The 19,122-nt window shown below is 38.2% G+C and overlaps 1 protein-coding gene across 6 annotated transcripts in view; it reads left to right on the top strand.

The window, feature by feature from the left end:
- Nucleotides 1–2,009: 2,009 nt before the first annotated feature.
- Nucleotides 2,010–19,122, top strand: part of LOC122668954 (ubinuclein-1-like) — a 32,081-nt gene continuing 14,968 nt past the window's right edge. For 2 of the 6 annotated variants that reach the window (XM_043865555.1, XM_043865551.1), the window contains exons 1-9: nt 2,202–2,656; nt 9,245–9,331; nt 9,509–9,598; nt 11,072–11,148; nt 14,543–15,137; nt 17,905–18,004; nt 18,093–18,202; nt 18,362–18,445; nt 18,864–18,989. In XM_043865555.1, coding sequence (XP_043721490.1) covers nt 2,381–2,656; nt 9,245–9,331; nt 9,509–9,598; nt 11,072–11,148; nt 14,543–15,137; nt 17,905–18,004; nt 18,093–18,202; nt 18,362–18,445; nt 18,864–18,989 — 1,545 coding nt within the window. In that variant the 5' untranslated portion in view covers nt 2,202–2,380. Of the gene's footprint in view, nt 2,146–2,201; nt 2,657–9,244; nt 9,332–9,508; nt 9,599–11,071; nt 11,149–14,542; nt 15,138–17,904; nt 18,005–18,092; nt 18,203–18,358; nt 18,446–18,863; nt 18,990–19,122 lie in introns of those variants that run through there. The other 4 variants (XM_043865553.1, XM_043865554.1, XM_043865550.1 and 1 more) reach the window with 3 other exon arrangements.

The following is a 19,122-nucleotide window of genomic DNA, read 5'->3' as shown; positions in this document are numbered from 1 at the left end:
CTTTATCAAAGAAATATTCTATACTCTATAGGCTAATCTCTTCTCTTCAATGTGCAATCTCCTCAATACCATTGTTGTTGTCTCCAGTTCTTTCTGGAAGAAGCTGAGGATCATCAATTGGTTTACATCGAGGATTATTATGTTTAAATGGTGATTTATCAACTCAACCATTCCAGTTTGATCTCTACCAGATATGAGAATACAAATATTTGGAATATCTTGTCCTCTTTGTAAAAGTAATTCTAAAACGATTTAACACTTTTTCTTTGGGTGCCACTTCAAAAAACTGCTATGTATTGGATCTAATTATGATATTCATACAGTTGACGGGGAGTTAATTGCCTATTAGAGGTGCTTAAGTTGGCTCAACAAGGTCGATTATGTACATTCTTCTTCTCTCATGATCTCCAAAGCCAATGCTTTTAGGAATTCCTTGGATTTTGTTCTGAATTGTAATTTTTTTAGCCGTACTGTTTATGGTTTTGCTATGTGTAATTACGGTTAATTACATGAGATTATAACCAAATGGAATTTCCTTCATTCATACATGGAGAGGGTGGTATTTTTTATATTATAAAGGGCATAAATGATATTACACACCATAAATAAATGTTAAAAAATACCATGTTTATAATTGTTCTTTGGCTTATTTGGTGTATAGCCTCAAGCCAACTTGGTGGAAGCTCAAAATTATGATTATAGATATAATTCTTATTAATGGAATTCGTCTCACAGGGCAAGGCCAATGGGAGTGCACGTGGAAACATTAACAGAGATGGGATTTGCGCTTTTTATGAGGGCATGTGGTCATTTTGCTCCATTCTATGTTTTTGTGTTAGTGCCACGCTCTTGGATAATGTCCTTTTTCTATATGAATATTTTCTTATTCTAAGATCAAACATATTTATGGATGGATGGTAAATACTTTTAGACCTAAGTTTTTATGCACCATAATGTACATACACAACGTTTGTGCCTTCACCTGAGGGAGGGTGAGCGGTATGTGTTATTGCAAATCTACCGAAATGGGCTCCTTTGTAGCGCAGGGGTGCACTACAAATCTTGTGGCACGGCACCTGAGCTCGCCACGTGGACGAACTCCCATTTGACTGACACGGATCTAGCTAGAAAACCTGAGCATGGTTCACAAGCATTGGAAAGGGGGATTTCTTATTTTTGAAGTCCGGATTTCCAACTCGATCCATGCCGTCCAAGTGGGAGCTCGTCCACGAGACGAGCTCTGGTGTTGCACCACAAGATAGACATGTAGCGCGCCCGCGCTACAGAGGAGATACCCCCAACCCCATCCAATGGTTGCAATTACTAAACATGTAAACTTTTTGTCACACTTTTCTTTTTTTTTTGTAACTGTGTGGAGAGTAAATACACATAATATTTATACAAATATTAATAATCATAGTTGGGGTTAATAAGTATGATGAGCACTAGGGCTACAATAGGGTTGGGTTGGCTTGGGCCTCTTAAAACCCTAGCCCAATCTTGAGTCCTCTTAGCTAGGCCTAAGCCAAAAATGGCGTCTTAACTCAAGGCTAGAAAAATCCAATCCTGACCCACCCTCATGGTCTGGCTGAACTGACTCTGATTAGCCCTGACCATAGAGGTGAAGGGAGATGCATAGGCTGACGCTGGGAGAAGAAGAAGAAGAAGGAAAAAAAAAAAAACAATAAAGAACAGGAAGAAAAAGACAAGGGCGGGTTGGGCCAGATTGGGCTCAATCCAAGGCATCAACCATGACTCAGGGCCGAAAATTCTAACCCTGACCCCTCCTCAGGACCAAGGCATCTCAACCCAGCCCTGTTCAGCATCGACGAGGGCTCAGGCCGACAGGGCCAAACTTGCATTCCTTATGCGGTATGGTTACAATCCAACATTTATCTTTCACAAAATATTCCAATCCAACAGCCTCCACCCGGTCAGAATCAGGACCTTAATAATGATAAAATAAATGAAAAATAAAAATAAAAAAACCAAAACGGCAGAAAGACCCGAGAATGGATTTTGGTAAATGGTGAGGAATTGAGGTCAGTTTTTGGGAGAAGACAAAAAAAAAAAAAACTGATGTGCGGTTAAGTCTGACAAGATTTTAGTATCCCGCGCAGAGGCCCGTAAGGTGCCAAGAGCCGAAACTGCACTTCTGCATCTATCAGTTCCTCTTTGTTTTGGAATTTTTTTTTTTGTGTTTCCGATTAGAGTAGGTCCTTTTGTTTCCATCTTAATTGTGCTTTGGTTCTGCAACACGCGTCCTCCTTCGCCCTTGCAAGTTTCCTTGAATCCGTTCTCATATGGGTATTATTTCTATTTCATATTCATCTGCTTCAATGTCGGTCTCCGTACATTCGATTTGACTGCCCTAGGCACTATGGAGGAGGAGAAAGTCGTTAGTGGGACTTGTTCTTCTTCCAAGGTGGTATCTTCTTCGTCTTTCCCCTCTGCAACTACGGCCACTGGTGCTGCATCTTCTTCTACTACGTTTAAGGATGGGCGTGGGTTCTTCGTGGAGCTTAATCCAGGCGAGACCACCATCGTGTCTTGGAAGAAGCTGCTCAAGGATGCCAACAAAGCGAATCGATCGCCTGTTGCTGCGCCTGAGGCTCCAACCGGCGCACACCCGGCCCTTGAATCTCGTATTGCTCCGGTGAGGTTACATGCGTTCAATTTTGATCGTTTCTGATGTTAATTGTTGCTTGGTTTTGAATTATTAGCTGAGGATTTACAGTTACTGCATTCTGTCGACTTAGGTATCTAACTGTTGTTTGGTTTTGAATTCTAGCTGAGGGTTTGTAGTTGTTACATTCTGGCAACTTTTTGGGTATTTGAGTGGTTAGTTTAAGTGTTTCTAGTGGTTTATACCGACACTGGTTGTTATCGTGTGGACAGCGATGCCATTTGTGGATGGAGTTACTGAGGGCCTTTCCTCGTTTGCTCCTCGTATGGTTACATGTTTACCAAAATTCCAGACTTCCCTTTCCGGCTGTGATTAGCTATTGTACCGTTCTGCCTTATTGGCTTGGTTCTCTCAATTGGCTGCTTAGCTTAGTCTTCTAGTTTGATTTTTGGTTTGTAGGTGTTCTTACACATTTGGTGAATCTACTTTCTGCTGTTCCTTTTTATCTATTTATTTGAGCAAAGGGGTTTGGTTTAAGGTAGATGAGACTGAAAAATAAGACTGCAGTGAAAAAGTTTGCAAGGGGTTGTCCATGTAGAATTGCGACCTTTGGTGAAACGGAATCTTTCCCCACTGTAATCCAGTTACAGAATCTGTCAGCCTGGCACTATCCGGTCAATGTGAACTAATTGATAAAGATTGTAAATATCGTAATTTCTTCCATAGCTTTGCAGTACTCAATGACCGCAAGCTACCTTTAAGCCTTTTGCAGTTTTCAGTTATGGTGTTGATACAATGCAACCTGAGTGCCACAGTTCAATATTAAGCATGAAGGGTGCTCCCTAGGATGGAACAAAAGGAATTGGAGAAAAGCAATTGTAGAGAATTTTTTACTAAGGGCCAAGGAAACACAGAATCAAAGGAGAATCTTGAAAAACGACTTGTGTGGGAGTTTCCCTATTACAAAATATAATCCATCATCAGTTATCACTTCCTATAGCAAGGGTCCATTGATCTGTTTGCTAAGTTTTGCACACAGGAGAATATAAATGAAAGCCCTGTTCTCAATTTCTTTACTGATATCCAAGAGCACTAAACTCTTTTTGTGATCTGGAGCCCAACTATGTATGATGTTAGATGTCCTTTTAGATTCAAATATATAGAAGAGAAACTCTTGACATGTCTAAGGTTTTGTAGTAGCAGATGAAAAGCTTGAAATGTATTTGTAGACTTGATATAGGAAAATGCTGTTAATACCTAACTGCCCAAAACACAGTGCAAAAATATGAGTGGGTGTGGGAGCGTTAGTATGAGGATGCCAAAGTCTTACAGTTTTATGGATTAAAGCTTCATTGAATTAAGAATAATGGATAAGCCTCTAATGGATGATCTGCTCTGGATTGCAAATCTAGAAAGCTGAATTAAAATGTTATTTTTCTTCGAGCATATTCCTAAACCATAGTTATTCTTTTCTAATACCCCCTTAAAGCATACTCCCAAGCATTGAAATTCGACAATTGTGCATGACCTTATTCTCAGAGAATTGAAGATCGAGAGCAAGGATCCCCCCTGTCTCTATGGTTCATATGCTCTCAACTGATTATAAAACTTGCTCTTTTGGCGGCATCTATGGACTATGATCGGCATTTCATTTCATAGATATAGTGACTTTCGAGAGGATGAGTTATGAAGACAAGGGGGTGAGGAAGTATTCCTTGAATACTTATATTTTGGCCCATGTTCTGTAGTCTGGGGTTAGGGCCCTGCATTCTTGATTTTGCTGATCAGTTGGAGTTTGCTATTGATTGGTAGGGGTGTTTTGTACGTATATGTGCTCTTTGAAAAAGGTTGTCGTATATGTACTCTTATTTATTGTCTCCTGCATTCTCTTCTTACTAAAATTTGTCATTTATAAAAAAAAAATGGAACCCGGAATAATGCAATTAATTAGATTGGAGAAGATGTATACTAGAGCTTTCTTGATTATATTATGTGGAATGTGGTTTAGCCATTAGGGTGAAATGGGAAAAATGGAGGGAAGCATGCTACTCTTTGGTTTTGTTTTTTATTAATCATAGATGAAAGCCTCTTTGTATTTTTAGGGGCTTCAGGGGTTTATGGCAAAGGAATACCATATGTACCTTTTTTGTTATTTGGTTATTGGGGACTTGGAAGGATGATTACAAGCCTACAACGGGCTGTGTAGGGAGGTCTCTTGGAAGGTTTCAAAACACTAGATATGAACCTGGCCTTGAATTTGCAAATGTTGCACTCATGTTTTATGGAGTTCTTGGATTTTGTGGTGTACTTCGGATGTTGTGAGGCTGTTTTGGAACTTTGGTTTAATTTCTCCAAGAGTACTGTATTTGTGGTAGTATAGAGATACTTGGAAGAATTGTTTTTTTTACTAGATTGTAGCTTGTGAATATCTCCCTTGACATAACCTCTGTACACCTTCTAAATGAACAGTTTGAGAGCCGGTGATAGAAAGAATGAAAAGAGAAGATGGATTTTAGGAAAGCTGGGTACTTTTCAAAGGGGTAAGCTTATTCTTAAAGTGGTGGTATTTGCAAAGATCCATACTGATCCTACTGATGCAGAATTGCAGATCAGGGGGGGGGGGGGATCAACTGGTGGTGGGTCAGATCAATGGAAGAAAAGGAGAAGAAGAGGGGAGAAGAAAGAAGAGAACCAGAAAACCCAATCATGGGGAGGGGAAAGAGGAGAGAGAAGAGAGAAGAGAGAGGAGAGAGAGCAAGAGAGGCAACAACCTCAATATTACTAAATCAACCAACTTTCATTCATCAAATCGTCAGTGACCTTAGGCCTATGTTGCTTTAAATAAAACCTAAAACTGAAAACTAAAACAAGATAGAAATCTACTCATGCCAATTGATGGGCTGATGTGGCGGTAACCTAAAGTGAATAAAATAATAAGGAAAAGTTAAACTACTCCCATGTATGGACAAGAAAGGAACCAAAACAAGTAAACAGTCCTATATCTAATCAACTACTAATAAATATACGACAAAGATAAATTCATAATCCTACGAACTGTTTTTTAGGAGACCAGAAATCTCCACACGCAAGGCTGGAGATAAGGTCCCCATGGGCCCCACGAGTTGTGTACTGATAAGATTCCTAAAATTTAGGAAATCTGTAACCACAAGGTTGTAAAGAAGCCTCCAATTAAGCTTCACAGTTTCTGATTCTTGAAGTATCAGATCTGAACCAAACTTGAACCATGGGTCATGGGTTGAACCATAATTTGACCAAAACAAGACCCAATCCAAATTGAACCAAACCGATCTTGCATTATTCCCTCTTGTTTGAAAAAACTCGGCCTCAAGTTTTATATAAAGGGAGTGATGCAGATCCAATCATCTGCAAAAAGAAGCAGCCCTAAGATTAGGGTCTAGTGTTTGGAGCCTTAGTTATTTTTTCAGTTTAATTGTAAACTTAAATTGAACCGATTTAGGCAATGGTTCAATTTAAGTGAATTAATCCTATTGGTTGTTAGATTCTTATTTCCTATTGGTAGATAGGGAATCTTTTAAGTTTTAGCTTTCAATTTAAGTGTCCCACCCCCTCCATGATTTTAGAAGGGGAGTGATTCATATTTGTAATAGGAATTGGGCCTTAGGCCATATTATATATTAATAAAATCATGGGAGGCTCCTCCACACTTCAGATTTGAAAATAAATTTTGTGTTTGCTTGCTGCCATTGATGCTGCTGCTTTGCTCCTTTGAGAGTGTGCCTTGTGAGTAATATCAAGGTGAAAGGGACTAGTGGATCTCCAGTTGACTCCTTGCGTCTTGTAGACCGGGAGGATCTTCTTCTCAACTCCTTGCATCTTGTAGATTAGGAGAAGCCATCTTCAATCTTCAAAGCTGCTGCCATTGAAGGTTCAGTTTTCAAGTAAGTGGTTTATTAATTCAGCATTCACCCTTCTTCTTCTAATCTTCCAACCTAAGCCTATCGACTCCCATTAGCATCCCCTCCATTAATCCAATCGACCCAACAAAACCCTAGGTTATCTAGATTCTGCCCAGCCCAATTCCACCAACCAAATTCAATTAAATTTCAACCACAGCCCCCTCCACTCGATTTTAGTTGCAGCCCATCTTAACACCTAAACCCTAATCCCACTCATCTCGATTAAAACCCAAACCCTAAAAAACTACCCAGTGAAACCTGCCCATATTGCAGCCGAACCTCCTCCTTTCTGGCCTTAGCACTCGACCTAAAGCCCTAGCTTAAACTCTCATCTAAACCCTAAAACCCATCACTCCCATCTTTCCCAAAACCCGAAACCCTAACCCTAATTTTCTGATTTTTAATTTTTCACTCAAACCATCATTTAAACCTTCACTGTAGCTTCCTCTAAACCTGCCTAGCATTACCATATAAAATTTACATCCATTACCTTAAACCTAACCCTATTTCTAACCTAAATCCTCAATTCTGCCCCCATCGGCCATCAGAATTGAAAGGTCCTGGTTACTTGGCTCCTAGTAGACCCTTTGTCTATCTAGGACTACATTAGGGAGGATCTTCGACGAACAATCAACAACCATTCTCCTTGACTCAATGAAACCAACGATCCAATGGTACGAAGTACAAACTTTGCAACAAGGAGTCCGTTGTTGAAGTTGCAATGTGAAAACACAAATTCGATTGGTTTGATCAAAAGATCAACTAGTGTATGTTCCTCCATGTATGGCTCTTCAACGATAATTGGAGCCACCACTTCATCATCCTGTTGGGGATGCGGAATACCAAATGAAAAATTGGCTGTTAGGAACGCCTCCTCGAATCCGTTAGGGTATTTGACAATCAAACGACAGAGATCAATTGGGGTTGGTTACCTTGAGATTCACGAAGGCAAATCCTTCAATAGAATCAACACTTGTACTCGTCACCGCCCGATGGAAGAAACTTCTTCATTGGCGAAGCCCTAATGGAGAAGAGACTTTCTCTTCCTCCCTTTGCAATTCTCACTCAATTCTGAATTCTCAGTTTGCAAGAGTGATTAGGGTTTCCCATTGCCATCATATTTATGATTGAGCCTCTTTAGAACCAACGGTTGTGATCAAACCAAGTGGTGTGATCCAAAAGGGTGATCTCACATCTTGTCCATTATCATTTATCACGCACAAGGACAATCCATGCAAAATGTAATCATTTAACCCCGAAGTGATAGAAATTTTCATTACATTCTAGTCTCTCCATCAACATCACATATCGGACACCGCCGAAACCCTAATCCTTTGAATGGCCAATATCAGAGAGTCTTAACTGGTGATTGGACACAAAACATTTTTAAAGCACTTTAAATAAATGTAATTATAATAAAAATATTTAAAATCATTTTGTAAACAATTTACAACATAGACACCGATACTGAAATTTCCGTCCAATCACAGTCAGACAACTCTCTCAAGATGTTCACCCGGGAAGTGGATACCTTGTTGAGCATCTCTTCCATCGACAATGGAACACTGTACGCCGAGCGCATCGATATGTAGCCAGTTTAGGCATATCAACCTTTGGTACACACATATATATCTTAGTATTTCATGGATTGGTTTTGCTAACCTCACAAAATTATGGGAAACGTCGCCTATGTTTCCAATACAAACACGTCATACTGGACCGTTTGGCATCAAGAACCATGTAATATAGGGGGTTAGGGAAACAAAATTTATTATTGTCCTGACAGCTGATTGACCACATGAATTTGTAAGGTTAGCATTTTCGTTCATAGACTGCTTGGGCAGCCAGAATGTGATTTCAGTGTCTGCATAGATTTTCTGGTAATTAGACATTTAGACCATGGTTGGACTGTTTGGAATGCCAGACCTGTGGAAATTGTTAACTGCCCAATAGATCTTTGATTGAAATAATCCATCATCAAAGTTGTTCAAAATTGATAGTTGGACCTTTGGGTAATGGGGGTAGTTAGCCAGATATGTCTATTAAAAAAATTAATTTTGTGGATATGCTTTTTAAGAATTTTTAAAACTTTAATTTTAGAATATGCTTATGAAGAGACTCAAACCAAGATGTTTGATAACACATAGCAATGCCTTGATCACTACTTCAGCTCCACTTCTTATTCCTTGATCAGTAGTTCAGCGTATCTTATGACTTATGTTAACTCATCAGGCTATTGGATTGTTGGACTATTGGACTGTCAACTGCTCTGCCATAATGGTCCAACGCCTAACCCCAATATTCAATTTTTAAACATTGTCTATCTCCTGTGAAAATAGTGGAATTGTGGTTTTCCCTCCCTTGTCTCTATATGACTGTGCTGCTCCCTGATCCTCAGTAGAAAATCTCGCTCTGCCCCTGTAGTTACTTTATGCCCATGTGTACACCTGAGTAAAAGCATGTGCTTGACCATCTTTATCAGTGAAATCTTCCTCATTCCATGCATGATGCAATTTATGTATGTGCATATCTCCGTTTGGGTATGTGTTTCATTTATAAGATGCTGGTTTTAGCGAGGGTGGTTTTATTCTCCATGCATAACTCTTCCTATACTGGTTCTGAAGATTCTTTTGGCTGATCTTTTAATGATTGACTTGATGGTGCTTTGATTTTTTTAAAGGTTCAAGCTGCGGAGGATGAAGTTAAAGATGCACCTCCTTCAAATCGTTTTAGTGCTGTGATTGAGAAAATTGAACGCCTCTATGTGGTACGAAGTTTGCCATTTTTTTTCCTTTTGGTTTGAAGTTTCCTCAATTATTATGATCCTGTATGATGTGTGCAAATTTTTCGTAGTTAATATAAGTGCAATGGGGTTCGCCTTGATACTTTTGGTACCAAATAATATTATTTCAGAGTTAATGTGGTGACTCAAACTTATTTTCAGGGTAAACAAAGCAGCGACGAGGAAGAACTTGACGATATTCCTGACGATCAATATGACACAGAAGATTCTTTTATAGATGATGCTGAGCTGGTTGGTATCAGGATTCTTGGTTTTTTTCTTTATGGGTTTCTTGTAGGTGTAGTTGTTAAGGGACTTAGTAGTTAGTGCAGTAGTTAATTGAGGTGAAAATTTTCCATTGAGCTACTGAATCTTGTTGTATGTCTGTAGATTAGCTTCTAATTCTCTTTTGTATTAGAAGCAAGTGTGAGATGACTTCTTTTCTTTTGGAAATGTACATTTGGGTCCTCCATGTTAGAGAATACACTATTTTGGTCCCTCCATTAGTGGGACGTTAGAACAGATCAGTGAAAGCAATCAAGACTCATAATATTTTTCAAAAATATACTTTGCCTATCATCAGCCCAATCTCTTTTAAAGTCAAATAGTTGAACGGTCAAACCCTCATCACAGAACACCGAATTCCATTTGAGAGCTATGAAGTTCCAATGTCCCATCTCAACTGCTGCTACCAAGCCTGAGAGAAATACAGTCCTCTGTGTGGATACCATTTGGCAGATCAGGTTGGTCTCTCAGGTCAGACGGAGTTGAGTCACCTGCTGGATTAGTAGGCAGGAATGTGTGGATTTGTAATAGAAACAGATTAAATTGTCCGAGTGCATGAGTCGATGTCGAGTCATTTGGAAATATGTTCAAATGCCTGATCCAACTAGGGATCTGACTCATCCAGAATGGATCAGAGATACATCGGTTCCAACCATGGCTTCCTTGCCTCCTCTACGTGTCTATCCCAAAAAGCAAATAGAGGAAAGTAGTCAAGCATAGTAATACAAAGGCTGACACTAGGATATCCAACATGCAGATTTACCTTTATACATTGGCATCAAGTCACAAAGTGGATTGGAACTACAAAGAGAATGCCTACAAAAATAGGAGCATCTAGCTCCACCGATGCCTCTTGTGGTGATAATAGAAGTTCCAAGCAAGGCTACGTCAAAGCTAGAAGAATAACCAATGTATGGGGCACAAGATAATGCTGCTGAGAAAAAAAATGGGTGGCGGAAGAGAATTTTTTGCCTGATAGGAGATACAATGGAGTATTTAAGCACAAAGTGCAAAAAACCGTCTTGCTGCATCCGTGTTTGCCATCAAAAGAGAAGAAACAGAAAAATGCGGGGAAATCCTACAAAATAATGGGAGAATATGGAAGATATCTTGCTTAGATGCAACCTCTTCTTGTGTCCAGCCTACAGCATTTGGGAGGAGGAACCCAAAATGGGGTATATCTAATTTGGAGGAACCAGTTCAGAGATGTCACTAACATGGAGGACCCAAAATGTAAATTGCACATTCTTTATAGTCTGAAGAAAATGCTCAGAGTAATGATTCTGAACTAATTTTTTCTTGCTTGTTTATTTGGCTGTTTCATAATTGCTTTAAAACTAAATTTTTTTCTTCATATTTATTTATATTTTCTGGTTTTAATTTTAAAAAAAAAATTTAACCATAAATTTCTGTTTCTAATGATCATGGTCGCTTCCTCAGGATGAATATTTTCAAGTTGACAAGTCACCAATGAAGCACAATGGTTTCTTTGTTAATAGGGGGAAGTTGGAACGCATGTGAGTTTTATTGCATTCCTTTGACAATCCTTGAGTTCATAATGACTGGTTACTTTCTAGTTTTTGCTGAGTGGTTACTTGGTTGAACAATCACTTTTGAAGTTTAAGACATAACTTCCTGAATGGATACCTGTGCGGGCCTGAGCCTTTGTTGGTCGGATGTCAGAGTTAATGAATTTTGGCCCTTACCTTTGATATCATTTGGGTAAAGCAAAGTGAGCAATTACTGGAAGCTTGTTAATCAAGAACAGTGAAAGGAATAGTTAGTATGATCATGAGGTATGAAGTTATGGCCCCTAAAGCACACGGTTTATGTATTATAATGGTTCTGATTTAGAGATTTTGAAGCAAGTATGTCTTTGTTGGTATTGAGGACGCAAACAGAACATTAGTGGTAGAATTTCTATAGGACTGCCTAATGCACGATAAAAACACACTCTGATATTCAGTTGAAGGGGATTTTGTTTGCTGTCACTTCTTGCAGCTTGTTAGTGCTCTCATATGTTGGAGGGCACTAATGTGATGGCAGACTTTATTTGGGGAAAAAAAGAATGAGATATCATATTTGTATGTTCTATTTAGTAAAGTACTAAAGTTATTTAAGTTTTTGTGTTTGTAATCTGTTGCTTATTTTTTTCTTTTACTTCTTTTATTAATAAGAAAAGTTAGATACCGATAATATGAAATGACTTAGTGATGCAGATCAATCAGACATGACTGATCTGATTGGCCTACGAGTGAAAGAGTTTCGATCTGACAGCTAGATATGGGCCAAATCTGATCTCAAATCTAACGGTCAGATCTTAAAGAACAATTATCAGATCTTAATTGATTTCCATAATAAAAACCAGACATAAAATAATCTAATCATTTGAAATTGATAAGGAGGAAGGAAGGAAAGAGAAAAGACCTATTGGTGGTTAAAGCAGAGAGAGAAGATGGAAGGAAAAATAGGACCTGAAATCAGGAATCGATTAAAGAAGGGATAAAAAGAGTGGTCGATGGGTGTAGAAGAGAGAAGATGTTTTTAAAAAAAATCTTTCTAGAAGATGAGATCGATGTAGAAGGAGGAAGAAATCAGGAATAGATTAAAGAAGGGTGATCGAGAGAAACAGAAAGCCAACTTAAACTGTTAAACATTCCTAAATTGACTCTCATAAGTATTGCTTACTCAAAATCGTAGAAGAAGGAATGGTTACATATTTAACTTTCCTAAATTGACTCTCATAAGGACTCCTTATTACTCTCTTTCTCTAAATAAACAACTAAATTAATAAAACTCTTAGTAGCCTAAAATAACTAACAATAGAACTCTTGTATTAAAAAAATAAACTTGGACTATATACATGGGTCTCACTTATAAAATAAGAAATTTTTATGCACCCCCACATTTGGGCTTTATAATCCAGCCAATTACAATAATAAACTTTTGACCTAACCCAATCCTATACTATAACCTGGCTCAAATTTAAACTGCGCGTGCATTATTCCCTCCTTGTTAGAAAAGACTCGTCCTTTAGTCTTATAATGATGACAAGTCTCCACCATTTGATTAACATCCATGGTCGTTGGCTTTGATAGTACGATGGTCCTACACTTCTTACAATCATAATCAATAATGATCGGCTACCTTACATCCAAGATTTGTAGAGGAAGAAGTGAATTTTATTTCCTCAATTGGAATCTTCTCTTGATAAAGGAGAGAGATCGAAAGAAGATGGGAGTAAAAATAGGACCCGAAATCAGGAGTCGATTAAAGAAAGGAGTGGTTGATGCGTGTTGAAGAGAGAAGATGTTTTTTTTTAAAAAAAAAAAACTTTCTAGAAGATGAGATTGATGTGAAAGTAAGGAGAAATATGTTTGCTGTCCAAATAAGAAAGAGATAAATTGGAGAGAAGAAGAGAAAGTAGCATCCGTGAATTTATAAGATCAGCCCTCAAGTTTGACAATTTAATCCATTAATTCCAAATCATAGAAGAGGAGGTGGTTGCATTTTATGACTTTTAACGTTCTTAAATTGACTCTCATAAGGATTCCTTATTACTCTGTTACTCTAAATAAACAACCAAAAGTAATAAAACTGTTACTAGCCTAAAATAAATAATAATCAAACAAGCTGAGACAAACTTGGACTATAGACATGGGACCCACTAATAAAATAATACTTTTCATGAACCCCCCATAACCCCCCACTTTTGGGCTTTATAATTCAACCCATTACAATAATAAAACCTAAAACAAAGGCCCCAACAAGGCGTTGCCTTGTCGACCAAGGCATCCTTCCAGCAAATAGTGCCTGGACACCTAGGCGACGCCTTGACAACTATGGCCCGACCCAAAACCTATTCTAAAACCTTGTCCAAATTTACACTGGCTTGCATTACTTAGTCATGGGAAATACTATGAAAAATTGTTTCGAGGATTGGGGACCAGGGATTATCCAGTCGCAGCCACCCCTAGTCCAGATCAAAGTAGATCCCGACCTTAGACAGGATTAGATGATCCAATGTTAATCTATTTTGGAATGTCCTGGTTGATCCTTGAAACCAAGCTGTCTTGGATTGTATATATTCAAATCGAGGGGTATTTGTGTGACTTATGTATTTATGTGCTTGCATCAGCAGGTGAGAAAGAGAAATTTGTATAGGGAATGGTTCTCTCAGAAAGTGGCATAAAGAGGCTCCTCTCCACGTATCACCTTTCTGAGCCATGTAGAGGGTTGATGTGGTGATTCTGACCATTGGTAGATAATGGATGCACTTCACTGGCCAGTAGTCAAATTTTGTGGTCCAATTCAACTGTATGGTCCACCTTGTTTTTGACTTACCATTCTGTGTTTTCTTCTATTGAACTGTCTTCAAAATGTTGTCTTCTCGATCATTTTTCAAAGCTTTATTCTGCGTTGTGAAAATTGTTCAGGCTGTAACTTTCCTCAGTGGTGTCGGTACATGGGGAACTTCCTTTGGTGCTAACTAAGCATCGACATGGGGGATGCCCTGTCATGTATAGTAGCTCAATGTGACTTGTGTTCTCTCTCTCTCTGGCTTGTGAACTTGGTAACTTCCATGAGATATCAGGTGGCAGGCATTGTGTGGTTCCATCTGATGAAGTACCTTTCACTAATCTTAAGTTTCAGCCAAAATAATCTTGTCCATGGACTAAAAGTAGGTTCATGGTCATAGCTATCCCCAATATGTTTCTGTAGCCTTTAGGTGTAAATGTAGCAGGGAATCTCATTTCTTTTACTTGTACATGCTACCGCTGTCCTGTTTAGTTGCTACACCATTACACAAGGAGGCATTTATTTTTTGTATCTTAGACTATCATAAACTATTTTATTAATTTATTGACCTCTGATTGTGCCTCTCTTTTTTTATTATATTTCCATTACTAGAAATGAACCCTTTGCATCTCCTGACCACCAACCAAGGAAGCGAAGAAGAAAAGATTTGACAAAAGCTCATGGTGAGCATGTACCATATAAACATGCAAAAATGGGTAATGCGAGGATGAAAGCTGCTGCTAGGACTGCACCATTGGTGGGGAGCAAGTCTTCTAGTCCTCAAAGTTTGCCAGCTACAAGTGAGCACTATCAAGATGGGAAAGGGCAGAATCAATTGAATGCTTCTATGGGAACTTTCAAAAAGAAGTCTGCTGATTCTAGCATTAAATTGGAAAATTCTTTTTCAAAAAATTCAAATAAGGATTCTTCTGTATTACCAATGGATATAAAAGAGACTGAAAAACAGAAGACTGGAATTGTCCAATCTAAAGATCTCAATAACAAGTTGAAAGTTGGAGGTGAAGCCTCTGATGCTGCGCATCAGACTAATCGGGATAAAAGTGCTTCCACTCAGTTTGAGCATCAACTGAAGAAAGATGTTAATGAGCTAGAGGCATTTGCAAAAGTTAGGTACCGGGATAAAAATGGTGGTACGGAGCTGCCTGACCTTAATTTGTCTGGTAGCAAGTACCCCTCTCAGACTGCTGTAAGTACTCATCTCTTCTGAAAATCCCTAGCTACTGCTGGTTCTCTTTAGTGACCCCATTTGTATTTTTTCTTTTGCACTATTTTATTAGTGATTGGTAAGGTTATTTATCGTTGTTGTTGATTGTTGGGTTTTATTTATCGTGCAAATAATATAGTCTCTCCAGAAAGGCTGTGTAGATTATGAATCAGTCTTATTTCTTGATTTTGATTGATAACACTTAACAGGAGAAATAACCATTTTTTCATAAGGGAAAAGTAATGGAAGTACTATCAATTGGTATCAAAACACTGATGGATCATCTTACCTGTAAATGTAGACAAAACGAGCAAGAGGACAAATTTCATTATGCCACCTGCTGTGATCCACCCTCTGCAGCCTTCTTCTTAACACTCTGTACCATATATATATATGCATCTGGAAAAAATGAAATTAATGGCAAAAGTTTGTGAATAATATGCTTGAGGTACAAAATATGGAAATCTTCTTTTTATATCTTTGAAATTATTCTGAAAATTCATTATGTACTTGAATAATTAGCAAATTTACTTTATGTGAACAAGTTCCAAAGATTGAGCATGCTTACATATAATGAATACTTCTGTTCCTCTCTTTCCATGATCCCCATGACAGTGACAGTATGAAAGGAAGTAGCCGGCACATGATTTTACACTTGTTCCCAAACCATCCTCTCGATCAATAAGAAACAGCATCTTCACACCCTGTTGTTAAGTAAGCAGTTTCCAAACAGCTTCAGCTTCCAAAGTAACTTAAACTTAAAAAGATCCTAGCCACCTTCCAGTGTAGAAATAGATGTCTCCTTCACTCCATACATACAACATATTTTTATGATGTAGGATGGTTAAATCCCAACGGATAATGGGCCCCAAAGGGATGGATTTTATGATCGTGTACAGCCTTAGTTTCTGGATGTAAATTGTAAAGCATCTTACGGATTGCTTGAAGTTTAATTTGTTGCTTTTAAGCATAGTTGTCATGGCGTCGCCATGGCGTCTTGGCGCTGGAGAAGCATGCATATCGACCTACGCCATGGCGTCTTGTCTCTCTTTCCCTCTTCGATTTCTGCTTCCTGTCTCTCTTTCCCTCTTCGATTTCATCTTCTTTTGCCATTGATGTTCTCTCTGTTGGGCGGTGACTGCAACCCTCAATAGAATTGTTTTGAACCCTTTGAGAGAGTCGATTGGGCTTGAGTTTTGGTGCATTGAATCACCACCCTAGGGCGATCCTTACCTGAGAGGTTTGCACCCAAAAGCTTTCCTTGCCCTGAGATTCAAACCTTTGAAGATTACTTGCAACTAAGAAATTGCCAGATCTGATTCCAGGGAGATTAAATACTCCTTGTTTAGTTGATTTCTGTGATGAGTTCTTGCTGGAATTGATAGAACATGATGTGGCGATACTTCGCCTGAAGATTTAGACTGGACCAAGAAGAATTGAAGGAGTTATCTCCTTCGTACTGCACTGTTTTCCATCCCAGGCTGAACTCAAGGTTGAAGACAACCATAATCTGATCGTGGGTTATTACAAACCCTTATTTTTGTCTTTTTCCTAAAGTACCTTTCTCTTCTTTTATTCCCCTTTGTCCATACTTTACACATCCCTCTAAGTTTACCCTTAGTCATTAAATCAAAACCCTTTTATGCCCTTTCTTAGATTCTGCTTAATTACAAGATTGCCATCCTTAAAACTTGAGAAATAATAGAGAAAAAATAAAACATGGCTTGAGTATACCTCTATTAAAACATTAAAAAATAGAGAAAATAAAAAATAAAACATGGTCGACATGATCGCTATGGCAACGCCATGGCGGGCGACGTGTCGATATATCGATCAGACACCCCTCCAACGACTTGGATCGCCATGACGCTGTGACAACTATGCTTTTAAGTGAATTCATCATTGTTGTCTCATGACTCTCATTGAAACCTCTAATACGATTGTATTATTGCTTCTGTTGTCACTCCTTGTTTCTTCTAGTAGATTTCATGGCGGTGCTAAAAAGTGTTTGATAGTTGTGAGAGGGTTCCATTCAACTTGTAAGCTTTGGTCAATAAACCTGTTTCAATAGTATTGATAGATTTGTGGTGAAATATAACATTATTACAGGATGATTTTCTATATTATTCGGTTCTATTTTCCATTCTGGCACATTATTTTTGCACTGTGTAAATGCATGATTTCCTAGTTCAGTAGGTCAATGTGTGGAGAGTCAGTCCTGTTCCATGACTGGCACCTTCCTCTAATATGCCTTGGTGACTGAATTTGATGGGATAACTTGCTCGGATGCTACACACTGTTGTTCCTCAATTTGGTTTGATTAGGGAACTTTTTTTCTTCTTCTAGATTTTGGGATTTTTCCTCTTCTCTTAAGGATTCTGGCACATGCTGTACAATCAAGATACAGTCCAGGCAGAGCATACTGCTAACACTGTTTTATACTTATCCTGTATTTAGGAATAAACAACAACTGAAACTGGGTCACTTGGCTGATTAGTGATTACACAAATTTATGTGCATTTCCTTTTGTGATTTGGTCCATCTTCTGTTTCTTCATACTCTTTCTAAGAATTTTTTGCATGTAAATGGTAGGATTTGCTAATAGTTTCTTTGTATTTGTTAGTTTTTATTTTTTATTTTTTTTATTTATAAGTTTTACTTGTTGAATTGTTATTATTGTGATAATGCCTCTTATTGTCCCCTACAATCCATTTGATTGGTGTTTGGTTTGTATATAATCTTTACACAGAAGACAACATCAATGCATGCAAAGGAAGGTTCTAGTGTTAGGCCAAAAGGTACAATGCTTGAAAGGGCCATTAGGGAGCTTGAGAAGATAGTTGCAGAATGTAAGTTGCAAACACTGACGTTTAATTCTTAATTTCTGTGAATGTTTAGGATGTTTCTATTTAAAAAAAGCTTTTCATTACCTTACAGCTAGACCACCAATTGTGGAAGTTCAGGATGCGGATACTTCCTCACAAGCAGTCAAACGGAGATTGCCTCGAGAAGTGAAACAGAAGCTTGCTAAAGTTGCTAGACTGGCAGTAATGTTTTAATTACTTGACTATTTGTAGTTTCTAGTTCAATGGAACCATAAGGGGCTTGTTTGTGTTTTTTTCTATTTTTTTTTTAACTTGTACAATCTTTGTTCACTTGAAAGTTTTAAAGAAATTAACCCCATATTTTTGTGGTTATTGCAGCAGTCTAGCCAAGGAAGAATATCAGAGGAGTTAATCAATCACCTAATGAGTATTCTAGGCCACTTAGTGCAGCTAAAAACATTGAAGGTATCTATTTACTAGGAAATTATCCTATGGCTCTTTGTGTCTACTGCTTTCTTCCCCCCCCTCTTGATTGTCACTGAAAATGCTCAAAAAGCCTGCATTAATAGCTTGGACAGGGATGCTAGTGCTTGCTTGCTGGTAAATTGAAGTTTTCTTAGTCTCTCTCTATTGGCGTAGATGCATCTTATATTTGCTGTCTTAGTACCTGTATCTGCTTATTTGGAAAAATGGATAGTAGAAGGCCTTTGGCATTGTTTATAAGCGAAATCTTTAATTATTGCTCGAGGATTTTAACTAGTCTATTCTATTTTGTTGGGATAAGGCTCAGTTGTTGTTGACTTCTTGTTGTTGTTGTCGTCCTGTTTTGTACAAGTTGAGGAGTGGGAAGTATTAATACCACTCTACTGTGTCTTCTCAACAGAGAAACTTGAAGGAGATGGTTGAATTGGGTTTGTCGGCCAAGCAAGAAAAAGATGATAGATTCCAACGAATAAAGAAAGAGGTCGTTGAAATGATTAAAATGCGGGCTCCTTCTCTGAAGCCCAAGGTAAGTTATAGGAAAATACTCGTTTTATTTCCAAATATTGGTCAAAGTTGTCCTTACATAATTAACTGGTCTTTTTGTATTTTCTCAGTGAGGCGTATGATTGTCTTATGGTTTGTTGACAAATCCTGTTTAC

Source organism: Telopea speciosissima, chromosome 7 (genome assembly GCF_018873765.1).
Source record: "Telopea speciosissima isolate NSW1024214 ecotype Mountain lineage chromosome 7, Tspe_v1, whole genome shotgun sequence".
Taxonomy (NCBI): Eukaryota; Viridiplantae; Streptophyta; class Magnoliopsida; order Proteales; family Proteaceae; genus Telopea; species Telopea speciosissima.
This window is presented reverse-complemented; position numbering and strand designations above follow the sequence as displayed.